At 41.5% G+C, this 15,651-nt stretch overlaps 1 protein-coding gene across 1 annotated transcript; it reads right to left on the bottom strand.

Annotated features, from left to right (window-relative positions):
• Positions 1–1,734: 1,734 nt before the first annotated feature.
• LOC149097919 (uncharacterized) lies at positions 1,735–4,548 on the bottom strand. The gene is made up of 4 exons (XM_089277998.1): positions 4,489–4,548; positions 3,989–4,192; positions 2,695–2,766; positions 1,735–2,435 (listed from the first exon to the last, which is right to left on the bottom strand). The coding sequence occupies exons 1-4, from the start codon at positions 4,546–4,548 to the stop codon at positions 2,295–2,297; spliced, it is 477 nt and encodes a 158-aa protein (XP_089134124.1). The 3' UTR covers positions 1,735–2,294.
• Positions 4,549–15,651: the final 11,103 nt, after the last annotated feature.

Here is a 15,651-nt window from a genome sequence, read left to right as displayed (position 1 = left end):
ACTGATTAATTAAAAAACTGCAGAGGTGTTGGAAGGCGACGATTCCGGGGGCGGGGCATTTGTCCTCTTTCTTCGTCCCCACCCCGGGGCATTTAGACAACTCATGTGTCCCCACCCCGGGGAATTTGCCCATATTTTTAAAAAAATGCTAATGCCCGGGGGTTAGCCCGGGGGGGGGGGATGGTCACTGCTGGAATTGACTGATGCATTATTTTCACCACCGCAAATTCCAGAGACCGTCCAAGTATCGATGGGAAAATCCAGCCAAATGCAGAGCTAACCTTTAAGCCGAACTTTGATGCATTGAACTCCAATATCGAATGTGTCAATGCCTTCGCTGTGAGTTCGGCTGAAGTTACAAATTCCACTCCCTGCTGGGCTCAGTAGGTGAGCTCAGTGGAGACAAACTTTAACTGTCCTGCCCCTCCCTCAAATCATTTTTCTGGAACTGCCAAAAGCTAGCAGACACGTGACCAGCCGCAACGAGGGTACTTTCTCGAGGGAAGAAGAGAGAGGACCCTGGGAACGAGGTTGCAAGCGGTGGGACTTACTTAGCTTTTGTCTGATGTAAACATTTTGTTTTGTTCCAATAAGTTTACATGGCCGCTGGCCACGTGAGTGAAAACGTTCTAAAGGTATGACATAAATGCCCACCCATAAAACGAATGAGTTAATTATCATATATATTGATATTATATATTTTTGTGTACCTTTCAAGTATATTATACAGTAATAAATGATTAAAACACTGCAACAAAACCCTACACAATTACAAGATTTTCTTAGTACACAATTGCTCCCATACAAAATGTTAAATTTCTAGCCCAATTATTTCAACTCTCTCATTCAAACATGACAAAATGGTCTCCTTGCCTTGCAAGTTTTGTAGGTCTATAATGCCAATGGGCGGTTATTCAAAACAGGACTCAAACAATTTAAAACCTAAACCTCTGAACATGCCCTTTAGATGAAAAAACTATCTTTGTAAATACAGGGACGAATTCCCTTTAACTCCTCTTCCAACGATGATAAGCATTGGAATTATTTTAAGGCCATTTACCCCAGTGAGAAAAACTGATACAAGCATAGAGTAAGACTAGACTTCTCTCCTAAAGGAACACAAAGAGATCAATGCTCCTTTTTTTCCCAGCTGCAAAGGCTATGCGGGTAAAACCACCTCAAAAGTGAGAAAACAAACACTGAGAAAAGATTTTCATTACGACCAAAAGAAATAAATTTCTAACTTGACTTCTCTTATACATACATTTGCAGTACAACAAGATGCAATCACAGGAAATTTCTGTTTTAACCTAAGTCCCAAACTAAGGGTGAAACAGGCCAGGGAACTTCTGGATTGTACTTGTGCCACTTCCTTCCATTCACATTGTTACACACATCCACTCACATGTACTTTCTATACTCAAAAAGGAGTCTGAATTGAATTTCTACAAGTTTTGTTAACACTGACTTTAAGTTCCAAAGATCAACGTGCCGAAATTACACTCCACTATATCGGAAATACTGTACAATAAAAATAAAAGTGACTCACGACCATTGCCCTTAACTGAACAATGTTAAGGTTCCTGCACTGCAAGCCCCTCATACATGATTTGTATAACTGATATCAATTACCATGGTCCTATATGACCTCCTTTGTCTCCCTCATAAGTAGGCTCAATAACAAAGAGCCGGGAAAATGTTCCAGCACCCTTATGACATGGGACACAACCTGGCTGATATGTCATCATGTTTTAATAAGTACACGTATGCCTGTATACAAACTTTACAAGGCAGTATTTATTTCTTGACATCTTGACACATTTTGATCAAATTTCATGAACTGTAATCCTCTTCTATCTTTGTGATCCTGTACTTCTCCCTCAAAATACTGGTTCTCTTTTGTTCTGTAGAATTTTTCCATCCAATTGATAAAATTATGTTTATTTGGTGACATTTGGCAAAAAGATCTTATGCAAGTTACAACAAAAACTTCATATACATGTACTGTAATCAGCCAGGACGCTGCCCTTGTTAGAGAATGAATACCACACACAAACATGGACAACATAGAACCTTAATCAAAGGCAATTGTCCATTACAGATCTCATCTGGCATTTTTTCATTACTTACTTTGGTTTGACCATTATTCATTCTTAAGTTTTCAATTTTTTTTTTTACACAATATTTATGTATGAAAAGAGCCATCTAGAATACCAGAAGGTGACAGAAGTTCTAACAAAAATCCTCATCACAGGTTTGTGATCATTGACAAACCATCTTCTAGGTGTCGCAGTTTAAGCCACTGTAGTTGTATTGAAGTGTAGCGTACGAGCTGCTGGCCGGTAGCTGGCCAAGAACTGATGTGCTTGCTGTGTAAGCAACTGTTGATCAGGTGTTTTGCCACATGCTACTTGTTCCCATGCTGTGTCAAGCTGCTAAGATCAACAAAAACAGGAATATAGATACCAACAAAACAATAACAGCCACTCGCATTGTCTCTAGACTAAGGACAAAATAATATTCTTGATTACACCAACTATAATCCAGTATTCTCATTTCTATACATGTACAATCACAGTAACTACAAAGAGGCTGTAACAGGCAAACTAATAATGGAATAGGAAAGAAGGGTGTATGTAATGATTTGTTCTCGGTCACATGCTTTGAGAAGAAAAACAGCAACAATAATATTACCTTTGGTGTTGATTTCTGAGGAGTCTCTTGAAATCGCAATAAGCGCATAGGATGCCCTTTTCTTCGGTGTCGCTGAAATGAAAAGATGCCATGGTTAAATATTAAGTAAGGTTAGAATTTAGAATTAAGAATATTTTAAATTGTACTTTATTATAGTTATAGGATTTTTAAATTGCACATATCTTTATTTACCAGGGCAACTTTGGATACAGCCTCCTTGCTGAATTGGCTACCCTGGTACAATAGTTACTTTACTTACTAAGGTTGTAAACTGACAAGATTTGAGATTTGCATTGGGGAACTAAGGTAGGTTAAGTCCACACATGAGCCAAGTGGCTCATCAGGCCAGAGCTTATCTCTGTTTCTTAGCATGAAGCCACTAGGAGCATTTCTACTGCCCCCCCCCCCCCCCTGGATGGGATGTTAGTCCATCACAGGGTTACCCCCAGCTTAAAATTCGCTAGTACCCATTTATACACCTGGGTGGAGAGAGGCACTGTGAGAGTAAAATGTTTTGCCAAGACCGCAACGCATGTCCGCGGCCAGGGCTTGAACCCAGGCCGCTCAATCTGGAGGCCAGCGCACCACCCACAAATTACAAAGACAACAAAACTTTCAAAACCAGAAACAAACAAAATGAAACAAAATCTACCAATCACACCCTACCGATGTGGTTCATGTAAACATCTGTTTCCTGAGAGGTTCACTAAGATAAGTGATGGTAGGGAAACAAGCAACCATTGATTGAGTAGACTTGGTGTGTTAATGAAGGGTGCAGTAATTTTTAGTTCCTATTCTGGCTAAACTAATATTTATATATCATCATAAGTTGTGCTTATTTCCAACATAAATGTTGCTGCAATTTTAAGAAACTGTTTCCCTCAATGCAGACATCCCTCACGTGTAGGAGACTTCTGCATCCACTTCAGCAGGGGTTTCATTAAGGGCTGGGCAGTGGGCAAATTGACCAGCTGTGGGGATGACCATCTAGAGGAAAGGTTTTCTTATAAAGAAGTTCAGTTTAAGAAGTTTTTCCCGCCTGTGAAAACCATTAACCCTCCTGCTGAAAACGTTAATGAAACCCCTGCTTAAGGCTACGAATCTGATGCCACATCAAGACAATAAACACTAGTTTATCACATTGTTACTTCCCAACACTTGTTGCCTCACAATGCATTGAATTTGTAACAAGGAACTAGATGCTTATCATTTCTTTTAAACAAGGTATGGCATTTTAAGCGTTACTTAATGACATACTGAAGTCTAAAGTAAACACTTGAGACCCACAAGTCACCTGGATATCCACAGCACTAGGACATAAGAAATGTTCAACGCGTGTAGTTTGTGCTGCGTTTTTTCCACTTACTACAGTTTCAGATGGCACAGAACAGGGTGTGACGAAGGGGTTGTGCTGGCCAAAGATCTCTGAGGGCTTGATCAGAGATGAATCCTTGCATGGTGAGGGTACAACTGATGTATGCACAACACTCAAATCCTCCTGAAAACAAGAGCCTGTATTAGAATAATAGCTTAAAAGATATGTGCGCTGATCGGTTTTAAATCATGTATCCCTAACTCGATAGAAACACAGAACTAGCACCAGCTATTGACGTAATGATGGCGCAAGCAAAGAGAATTTACATTTTGATGATCAAAGTAAACAAGTTTTTTTTTCTTTTTTTCGTCGCCGTATTTTCTAAAAGAAATAGAAAACATGTTCTCCATAATTCTCTCAAGTTATAGAAACACTCGTGAAAGTTTGGAAGAACACAAAAATGTTGTAGAAACACTTGCTTGACGGAGCGTGTTCCCAGAGCATTTCTTGTTGTCCCAAACTTCCACTCGTGTCTCCATGATTCGATAGAAACAGGGTACATGTTTTCTATTTCTTAATAATTATGTTCCTCATTGATGGGCAAGCCTAAGTTGGTCAAAATTAAGCTGCGCGGAAGCCGGTCTCAGCTATTCTTTCAGTGTTGAAATTAAGTGGGGCTATATTTCGGCCAGCAAGCTCGAAAACGAGCGATCAATTATTTTTCCTCTGACGAATTCAATGAAAACCAAGGTCATCACTGTTGAGTTGTGATGACAATAAAATCACAGAGCTACGGGCTGAAACTACAACAAAACTTTTAATGTCCAGTTCGGGTTTTGCCCTACAACAACTGCTGCGCCACAAGGCACCAAGGTACACGTGACTGCTAATCACATGACTATCGCCACGCGTGTCACGCCACAATCACGATTTAGTTTAGAGTCCCCGGGACTGGGAAATATCGTTCAAGTTCTTGGAAATCAAGCCTAAGTTAGTGAAAATCAAGCTGCGCGTAAGCCAGTCTCGGCTACTTTTTCAGTGTTGAAATTAAGTGGGGCTATATTTCGGCCAGCAAGCTCGAAATCGAGCGTTCAATTATTTTTGCCCTAGCAATTTCACTGAAAACCAAGGTCATCACGATTTAGTTTAAATTCCCTGGGACTGCGAAATATCGTCCAAGTTCTTGGAAATCAAGTCTAAGGTTGTCAAAATCAAGCTGCGCGTAAGCCGGTCTCAGCTACTTTGTCAGTGTTGAAATTAATTGTTAATTGTTCTCATCATTTGCGGGGTAGCTATAACTTTCTTGTTTTCGGCGGTAAGGGAAAATGTTGCGAAAGATGCCTTTATAATATTTAGGGCTACAGCCTAGGCGAATTTGATGCAGACCTGTATTTGAAACTTTAAAGTTTTGAATTTCTTATTACTGGAACGCCTGCAATACCAGGCTCAATTTTGTAGCAGCTTGAAAGAGTTCTATTAATCGAGAGGTTCAGCTGTTTCTCTATTTTTGTAAAGAACTGCATAAAATATTTGCTCTTACCAACAGATCACAGGAGACTTGCCATTCGAATTCCCGGTTTTGTTTTCAGACATTGGACAGTTAAGCAAGACGTAAACTCAAGGAGTTCTCCAAAACAGTAAAATAACTGTAATGCAGAGGATACGCGTTTCACTAAGTGTGATGTTTTTAACATGGGCCGCTTTTAATTCATAGGACTTGTTTTTTTACTGGTATATTGCCACTACCTGCTTTAATAGTATTGAAAGAAAAAAAGAAAGAGTAGAAACGAATTAACTCAAAAGTGAATGCAATTGACTTTCTCTCGGTTTCTACTTTGAATTTAATACGATGTTTTTAACGCAGCAACCATCCTAACTGACTGGGCCAAATGGTTTGACTATCACAATGTAATAAAAAGAATCAGCAAAAAAGTTTATAATGTCATGAGCCTACCTTGTCAAGAAGGAACTTCTTAAGCCCTGGTCGGGAAACGGCGTATGATAGTCGATGATAGTTGAATGATTTTCCCTGAACTTTCACCGACTATCATCAAATATCATCAAATATCATGCGCCGTTTGACCTGGGCTTTAGCGATTGGTCTCAGTGCTAATGAAGAACAGTCTCTGCAAACTAGAAGTTAAAACTCATATTGCGTAAGTTAGTAGAAGAATTAATGTCATTAATATGTCAAAATGCTCTGGCGTTAAATAGTAATTAGTTGAATATTTGTTCGTCTCGCTTTTCATCTGTCTGTGACAAAAAGACAAACATCACGCTTCAAACTGAATTTTCCGCATAAGAACTTTGCACTAAACATGCAAGAGGTGATATTTATGGTAATATACCATGAAATATGTCTAAAGACTCTCTAAACTGCGTTGCTAAAAAAAAACCAGAACAAAAAAAAAAAACAACAACCAGCATTGTCGGGAAGTTGATTCTACCTCCAAAACGGGAGAGCAGTAAAATTGCATTAATTCTGAACTAAATATCTTCGTGTAAACAAACTGTCAATATGCTATGCCGTTGAATAACAGTTGGCTTAACAGTCTGGAACCAAGAAATAAACATCAAGCTACTAACGTAACTAAAACTTGCTGGCGGAGCACGAAATATAAAAATCAAGTTCAGTCCTATAACATTGATCAGCAGACCTATTCTACTATGTTTATGAAAGGCCGGTGCCTTCTTTTTTTTTCAGGATTTTGTGGTTTTTAACGTTCTAAGAATTTGTTTTTTGTTCGGTATCAATGATGTTTGCCCAGATCCTTTCAGTAGTCCAGGTGAATTGTCTTCCAATTTCTTTTGTCCTCTTTTTATTTCATACACGACCAAAGACCTCCATCCTTTTAATAAAGGTCATTATTTTAACTATAATATATTTTTTTAAATTAAGGTTAAAATAGTCCTTGTTTTGCATTAATGCCTAACGCTAACTCAAAGCAACTTTAAAAACATTCGCACAACAATTATTTTTGGCTAAGGTGCAGAGAGAAGGCCTATTGTAAATGATTGGCAAATCCCTCTCAGTTATAACATTTCTGAGGAAAATTTAAATACACCCGACTTGATAATACCTCAAAATACCGCAATAGTCACTTTAGGAGTTAACTAGTCAACACGTATTTCTTGCCCAATATTTGCTGCTTTCTGACGTTCTAAACCCCGCTCATGTTGACAGTCACTGCACCAGTTTTTAATCATCTTGTCATCCTATTGATTATTCGACAGATAACGGACCCAACTTAGAGGACGCTAATTTCGTTTCGACTTCCTTTCAGCTGCTTCTAAAAAAGTTAATGCTTTGAAATTTTCATTTCGACTTCTGTGCGAAGTAATTATTAGGCATAGCTGTTTTCATCTTTTTCATTTCGGTTTTTTGTAATAATAACAATAATATAAATTTTACTGTGGACGAGGGAAGCGTAGGGGAAGTATTACCGAGTCTACGATGTAGAACTGTTAGAATGCTGCGAGAAATCGATCTGATCACGTGTTCGATTTAACCGGCTTTAATTTCCCTCCCTTGCCCCTTGTTATTGTAAAGTGTACAGGCTTGCTTGGCCAACTTTTTCAATCCATGAAAGTGACTGTCTGCCTGCCCTTTTCCCTAGCCTCGCACTGGAGTTTAACTTTCGTTTTAATGGTAATTCTAGTAACGGCCAAAAAGCGTGCCATGAATTTAACTCTGAAAAAGGAATTATTTCTTTAAAGACTAGATATAGATATATCTATTGCATTGGTATCTCAATAGTCTGTTCACGTGACATGGAATTTTTACAGTAACTGTATTTTCGAAAAGCCTTCGTCGAAATTTGGTGTTTTTCAGAGTTTAAATTTCTGTCGAGGAAAAGGTTGTTGTTATTCATCGTGGTAGATGCAATAATAAAGTGTATTATCGTTTGTCTCACGATGTAGTCACTTGAGATGTAGATCGCGACGTTTCGACTGCTTACTGCTAGTCTTCTTCAGGCGATAAGGTCGACTGATTGCACGGTATCATTTATATCACAAAGGTCGGCTGTGATTGGTGCATTTCGATCCTCCTATTGTTCCATTATTCCGGCGAGTAGCTGTTCCCTCAGTGGTCCGCTTTTGTACCGTTCTCCCGTTGTTGTGTTTCTTGATCGTGGGTATCCATGCTTCAGGAATTTCAATTCCACTATCCCTGTTGATGTTGTTAGGGTGAAGTCTTATGTGAATAGCTTCCTTGACCCTACGTGTGTACCAGTGAGGATCTCGATCAATAAACTTGACCTCATTCCAGATAGGATAGTGGCCGGTCTCGTGGGTGTGTTCAGAAATGGCGGAGGTCTGGGTTCGGGCGAGTCGTATATCCCTGTCGTGTTCTTTGATCCTCTCCTGCATAGATCTCCCTGTTTCCCCGATGTAGACTTTACCGCACTCACAGGGAATCCTGTAGACAACACCATCTTGTTTAGCCGGGTCGACGGTGTCCTTTGGTCGCACTAAGTGTGACCGAAGTGTCGTGTCGGACTTAAAGACGGTGCGAATGCCTTGTTGTTCTAGGCAGCGGCGGAGAGACTCCGAAACTCCTTGGACATAAGGTAAAACGGCGGTGGATTTAAATTCCGCGACAGGCTCTCTTCTTGGGGTTGTTCGTGCCTTTGTGATCTTCTGTACAAATGAGGAGGGATATCCGTTAGAAACAAGTACAGATGACAGATGTTTCTTCTCTCCAGCGATTACTGATGGTTTGGTGACGAGACGTTTAGCCCGGTCGTACAGACACTTCACAATACCGCGCTTTACTGAACGAGGGTGGTGTGAATCATACGCTAGGTACTGATCAGTATGTGTTGGTTTCCTGTAGACACTGGTGGTAAGGCGGCCATCAGGTTCTCTGTAAACTGACGTGTCGAGAAAGGCGATCTTGTTGTCGTTCTCGATCTCCATGGTGAAACGGATTGATGGTTGTTGACTGTTCAGGTGTTGCAGGAAGACGTCAACTCTATCCCGATCCAGGATGGTGAAAGTATCATCTACGTAGCGTTTCCAGATCTTAGGCTTGCAAGGTGCGGACTCTATTGCTTGTTCTTCAAATATCTCCATGTAGAGATTAGCAATAACCGCGGATACAGGGCTCCCCATGGCTGTGCCGTCTCGTTGTTCGTAAATCGATCCGTTGTACTGGAAGTACGTAGATCTTAATACGAAATTCAAGAGGTCCGCGATTTGAACTGGTGTAAGTGTCGTGCGGTCAGCCAGGCCTGCGTCGTTCTCCATTTTTTGTAGCGCGGCTTGTACGGCGCCCTCGATCGGTACGTTGGTAAACAGTGACTCTACGTCGAAAGACACCATGATCTCGTGGTCCTGGATCTCTTCACTGGCGATGGTGGAGGCGAAGTCAGTTGAGTTCTTCACTGTGAAGTTCGAGTTACCTGCAAGAGGAGATAATACGTTAGCCAAGAAAGCAGACAGGTCGTATGCAAAGGTGTTGACACACGACACAATTGGCCTAAGCGGTGTGTCGGCCTTGTGGATCTTCGGCAAACCATAGATCCTAGGTGGTTGTTTGTGTCGAGGTCTGATCTTATTATAAACCGCCTCTGATATGTGTCCACTCCGTTTCAGGGTTAGCAGCTTCTCAGATAGCTTCCGGCTCAAGCGGTCTGTCGGATCTTTGTTGAGCAGCTGGTACGGTCCGGAATCAATTAGCGCTGACATTGCGTCAACAGCGCAAGTTTGAGAAACTTTTGCGAGAGAAACAGTCTTCTGTTTCTCCTACAACTTTTGTTGACAAAACAAAGTGGGTTATCAACTTGTCATCCAGGACCCTTAACGAAGCTGAGGTGTCCCTACTGAAGAAAGGTCTAAATTTCGCCGTGACTCCTACGAACGTCCCAGCCACCGAGATCATCGCCAAAATTGAGTCAGCAGTCAGGCCACTAGATGCGGAGCGAGCAGACACAGTCAGGAGATCCGTCAACACCATCCTTCAACAGGCACAACCACCCACGCCCAACATCACGAAGGAACAGCAGGAGGCTCTTAAAAGCTTAAAAGAGGACAACTCAATCATGGTCCTTCCGGCCGACAAAGGACGCGCTAGCGTAATCCTGGACGCTGACGCATACCACGCAAAAATGTCAGCGCTAATTGATTCCGGACCGTACCAGCTGCTCAACAAAGATCCGACAGACCGCTTGAGCCGGAAGCTATCTGAGAAGCTGCTAACCCTGAAACGGAGTGGACACATATCAGAGGCGGTTTATAATAAGATCAGACCTCGACACAAACAACCACCTAGGATCTATGGTTTGCCGAAGATCCACAAGGCCGACACACCGCTTAGGCCAATTGTGTCGTGTGTCAACACCTTTGCATACGACCTGTCTGCTTTCTTGGCTAACGTATTATCTCCTCTTGCAGGTAACTCGAACTTCACAGTGAAGAACTCAACTGACTTCGCCTCCACCATCGCCAGTGAAGAGATCCAGGACCACGAGATCATGGTGTCTTTCGACGTAGAGTCACTGTTTACCAACGTACCGATCGAGGGCGCCGTACAAGCCGCGCTACAAAAAATGGAGAACGACGCAGGCCTGGCTGACCGCACGACACTTACACCAGTTCAAATCGCGGACCTCTTGAATTTCGTATTAAGATCTACGTACTTCCAGTACAACGGATCGATTTACGAACAACGAGACGGCACAGCCATGGGGAGCCCTGTATCCGCGGTTATTGCTAATCTCTACATGGAGATATTTGAAGAACAAGCAATAGAGTCCGCACCTTGCAAGCCTAAGATCTGGAAACGCTACGTAGATGATACTTTCACCATCCTGGATCGGGATAGAGTTGACGTCTTCCTGCAACACCTGAACAGTCAACAACCATCAATCCGTTTCACCATGGAGATCGAGAACGACAACAAGATCGCCTTTCTCGACACGTCAGTTTACAGAGAACCTGATGGCCGCCTTACCACCAGTGTCTACAGGAAACCAACACATACTGATCAGTACCTAGCGTATGATTCACACCACCCTCGTTCAGTAAAGCGCGGTATTGTGAAGTGTCTGTACGACCGGGCTAAACGTCTCGTCACCAAACCATCAGTAATCGCTGGAGAGAAGAAACATCTGTCATCTGTACTTGTTTCTAACGGATATCCCTCCTCATTTGTACAGAAGATCACAAAGGCACGAACAACCCCAAGAAGAGAGCCTGTCGCGGAATTTAAATCCACCGCCGTTTTACCTTATGTCCAAGGAGTTTCGGAGTCTCTCCGCCGCTGCCTAGAACAACAAGGCATTCGCACCGTCTTTAAGTCCGACACGACACTTCGGTCACACTTAGTGCGACCAAAGGACACCGTCGACCCGGCTAAACAAGATGGTGTTGTCTACAGGATTCCCTGTGAGTGCGGTAAAGTCTACATCGGGGAAACAGGGAGATCTATGCAGGAGAGGATCAAAGAACACGACAGGGATATACGACTCGCCCGAACCCAGACCTCCGCCATTTCTGAACACACCCACGAGACCGGCCACTATCCTATCTGGAATGAGGTCAAGTTTATTGATCGAGATCCTCACTGGTACACACGTAGGGTCAAGGAAGCTATTCACATAAGACTTCACCCTAACAACATCAACAGGGATAGTGGAATTGAAATTCCTGAAGCATGGATACCCACGATCAAGAAACACAACAACGGGAGAACGGTACAAAAGCGGACCACTGAGGGAACAGCTACTCGCCGGAATAATGGAACAATAGGAGGATCGAAATGCACCAATCACAGCCGACCTTTGTGATATAAATGATACCGTGCAATCAGTCGACCTTATCGCCTGAAGAAGACTAGCAGTAAGCAGTCGAAACGTCGCGATCTACATCTCAAGTGGCTACATCGTGAGACAAACGATAATACACTTTATTATTTAAATTTCTGTTTTTGAATGATGTTGGATTTTTATAGATATTTTAAGTCAAAAGATTCACTCTTCTTCAACAAATTTAAATGCTTTTCAAGATGTGTAAGTGTAATTGTTAAGTCAAGATTTCTGGACAAAGAAAGCGGGGTGCACCAACACCCGACCCCATTCCATCCGGTTCACACTCAAAAAGGGACAAAAAGCCCAGGATAAAAAGGGATTAAAATCGCAGATTACGATGGCCTGGTAATGTACTCATAACTCATGGAAATGAGTTCCGCCTGCAGGTTCATTTTCATGCAAATCAAACTCATTTTCGCATCAAAGGCTTTGCACGAAGACTCATTTTGAAACAGAGGCACAGAGAAACTCGGAAATGGCCTCTTAAAGAACTGGTTCATGCTTTGCGTGCGTATATCGAGTTATGGATGAACGCGGGAAGTTTGGAGACAAGAGAGAGAGTGCTGAAGTTCCACGAGGTGCGGCCGAGAGTAGCTCTAGCTTCTTCAGTGTTCTCTAAACTTCCCAAGTACATCCATAACTCGATATACGCACAGCTAAAAGCATGAACAAATTCTTTTATAACATATCGACAACAACTTGGGCGCTAGGACATGTTGTATTTGTGATTTACTATAAAGTTCAATCAGTTGGGCGAATAATTGTTTAAATCACTAAGAATGGCTGCCCAGTCTTTTTAGCCCATTAGGGTTATTTCTGGCAGCCATGTACTCTTTTTATTTTAAACTTATTTTTGTTCATTCAATTTCTAGCTGAATGAGTACAAATAACGTTGTTGTTGTTAGTGGAACGAAAAAGTTTCATCTAGTTTCTGCAATTTTCAACGAAAAATCCGCTTGTTCGAATTAATAAAAATGTAGGCAAACAAAGTCAAAATACTCAATTGAGTTTTGGTTTAATCTTAGCTTGGTAAAAATCAGGGGACCGAAGTAGGGTTTGGATTGTTCAGAAGATGTTCACATTGCCGAAACTTCAACTAAAAGAAACGCAGCTTAAATGAAACTAAGATTGAGACTGGGAGAAGAGATATGCTAGCGTCGCTGTCGCTGAAGGGACGGTGGGTAGAGAAACTCGCTTTAATTATACCGTCGAGTAGAGAAGACTTCCGAGAGAGCAAGATTTCCATGCAACGGTCGTATATAGGGTCTTGGTAATCTCCCAGGGGAACCTAAATAGCCAAATCGAAGTTTGCCGCTTTGATAAATCAGGTCATGAAATGACATTTTACGCGAATGAGAAAAGTAAACTACCTTATTGTAGGAAATTAACGATCGATGCACTTTATAAAGGCGATTTAAAAAGAATGGCATCAAATTAATGCATCTTAAGAGGGAATGTCTACTAAGACCAAGCCATATATCGGAAATATGTGGCACATGATAAAAAATCAAAATTTTTCATATTTCGCCCGGAGATGGTCTAGCCTATGGTAAGCCTAGAAACGTGGTGGGTTTTTTTCTTAAATAGTTTTTAAACCCGCCAAAAAATCACAAATTCATTTCGGCCCACGTCTGGTCAAAAACACGCAAACTTTAGTGACTCATAAACTGTATTATCGAATACCGGCCCTCCTGGGGCGAGCGAGCGGTCAAACGCGAAAACGAGGCGTTGTAGGATAAAAATTACAGATGACCAGAGAAGTGATTGGGTTGACATGTCTGTTTTGCTTTGTGAGGATAATATTCCTGGCTCATCTCTCGCTGGGAGGAGCCCAGCAGAGCTAAAAACTGAGGAGATACGTTTTGTTAGTGCGCACACGTTTTGCGCATCACGAAAGGCTTTGTTTACACGACACGCGCGCGGTAGGGTTGAATCAACCTACTGTAACCAAATCAAGTTAATGAGGCTCCACTTAAACCAGGAATACCAGAATAGCGGCATATTGCTGACCACAAACCATTAACGGCTTCCATCTGAAAAACTAGCTGTTTTCCGTGGCAAATTGTGCTGAAATCCAACCGCAAACATGTACTTGCAATGGGGTAATGCGCGCGCGATTAAAACAAGTTAACAACATGTTAGACTTACTGGGGAAGTGACAGGAAAATAATACAACGGACACCGAAAAAGTTTTCCATAAAGATGAATACAACTCACTTAACTTTTAAAAACGCATATTTAATTACTCCAACATTTTATGTTACGAAATGGGTGGTAACACTATTAAACAAGTGATTAGTTTTTGGCTGTGACGTAAAGCTATTTAGACTGAATTTTGGCTAAACCAGAGACAGCTGTTAGGGACGCTAAAACCGCTGTTCCGACGATTTCCAAAGTTAACCTAAATTTCGAAAATTTCTCACTCAGATTTGGCCACTGTCTTATTTTATTTTCCTTCTGGAATTTCCAGATTTTTCTGGTTAAGGAGGCTGCTGGCTTTCCAGCACTTTTCCAACAGCTATACTTTCATCTCCCGTCCTCAGCCAAGGGCGGGAGATGACTGACATTTCAGGCTATTTGACAGGTGAACACTACAGTGGAACTCCGCCTCACGATCACCTCGTTAATATGGTCACCTCGTGATTACGGCCAGTGTTTTTTTATCCCAGCGAAACGCCCTTACATTTTCTTAGAAGAAAATTCCGTCAGTCCAGCCACCCCGTTAACACGGCCAACAGCCTCATTCTGAAATCTCAACCTGTATAATCCTGTACAATTTTACTCCGTTAATAAGGCCACTCGAACCAGTTACGTTTATCTTTCCATTGCAATATGGCATAACGGAACTTGCGCCCTCTATAGCGAAGCTCATTAACCTGTCCCTCTCATCAGGATCGTTTCCCTGTAGTTGGAAAAAAGCCAGCGTGACTGCTCTTTATACCATACTTGCAATGTGGATGATGTCAACAACTATAGGCCATTTCACTAATTCCGGTGCCGTACAAAAATCATTGAACGCCACGTGCATGATCATTTGTTCGAATATCTCGATGTTCATGGCCTTATTTATAAGAACCAGTCTGGATTCAGAAAGCAGTACAGCACAGAAATGGCGCTTGCATATATAGTTGACAGTTTGCTATTTAATCTAGATAGAAACCGCGTCAATGGTATGGTTCTTGTAGATTAAAAAAAGGCTTTTGAAATGGTTGATCATGTGATTCTGCTCAGAATGCTTCAAGCCTATAAACTACCATCATGGACAAAAGTCTCGGGACAAATTTGCACTTTTGGACACACGCCAGACGCGAATACAACTTCACCTGCCTAACCTGGCCTCCCATTCCACCATACAATGTTGAAAACTACTACCTGCAATTTCTTCTGATTTTCAACATTGTATTGGGTGGGGAGGGGGAAGAGCAACGCGTTTTTAAAAGGAAAGCAGCGCTTTTTTCAAACTTCAGTAGTAAAACACAGATAATTCATTAAATTACGTAAGTGTCCCAAAGACTTTTGCCCACGATTGTAGATAGGAGCTGGTTCATGACCAGTCATACTTAACCGAACGTACTCAATTGGTTTCATTTAAAGGACAGATATCGACTTTTAGGACTGATTACAGCGGGTGTGCCCCAGGGTTCCATATTGGGTAAAGATAAAGATAAGATAAAATTTTATAGTACACTCCTTAAAAGGTTTTTCAGTGAACAATATAATACATGAGGTGAGATAAGTACAAAGTACACTAGTTATATATTATGTATGAAGTACACTAATTATATAAAAAAAATAGAAAGGAAGAAAAATAAAAGAAATGAGAAAAATTTA

The sequence above is a fragment of the Orbicella faveolata genome, unplaced genomic scaffold, assembly GCF_042242905.1.
Source record: "Orbicella faveolata isolate gen_17 unplaced genomic scaffold, um_ofav_v1 contig_46, whole genome shotgun sequence".
In the NCBI taxonomy this organism is placed as follows: domain Eukaryota; kingdom Metazoa; phylum Cnidaria; class Anthozoa; order Scleractinia; family Merulinidae; genus Orbicella; species Orbicella faveolata.
This window is presented reverse-complemented; position numbering and strand designations above follow the sequence as displayed.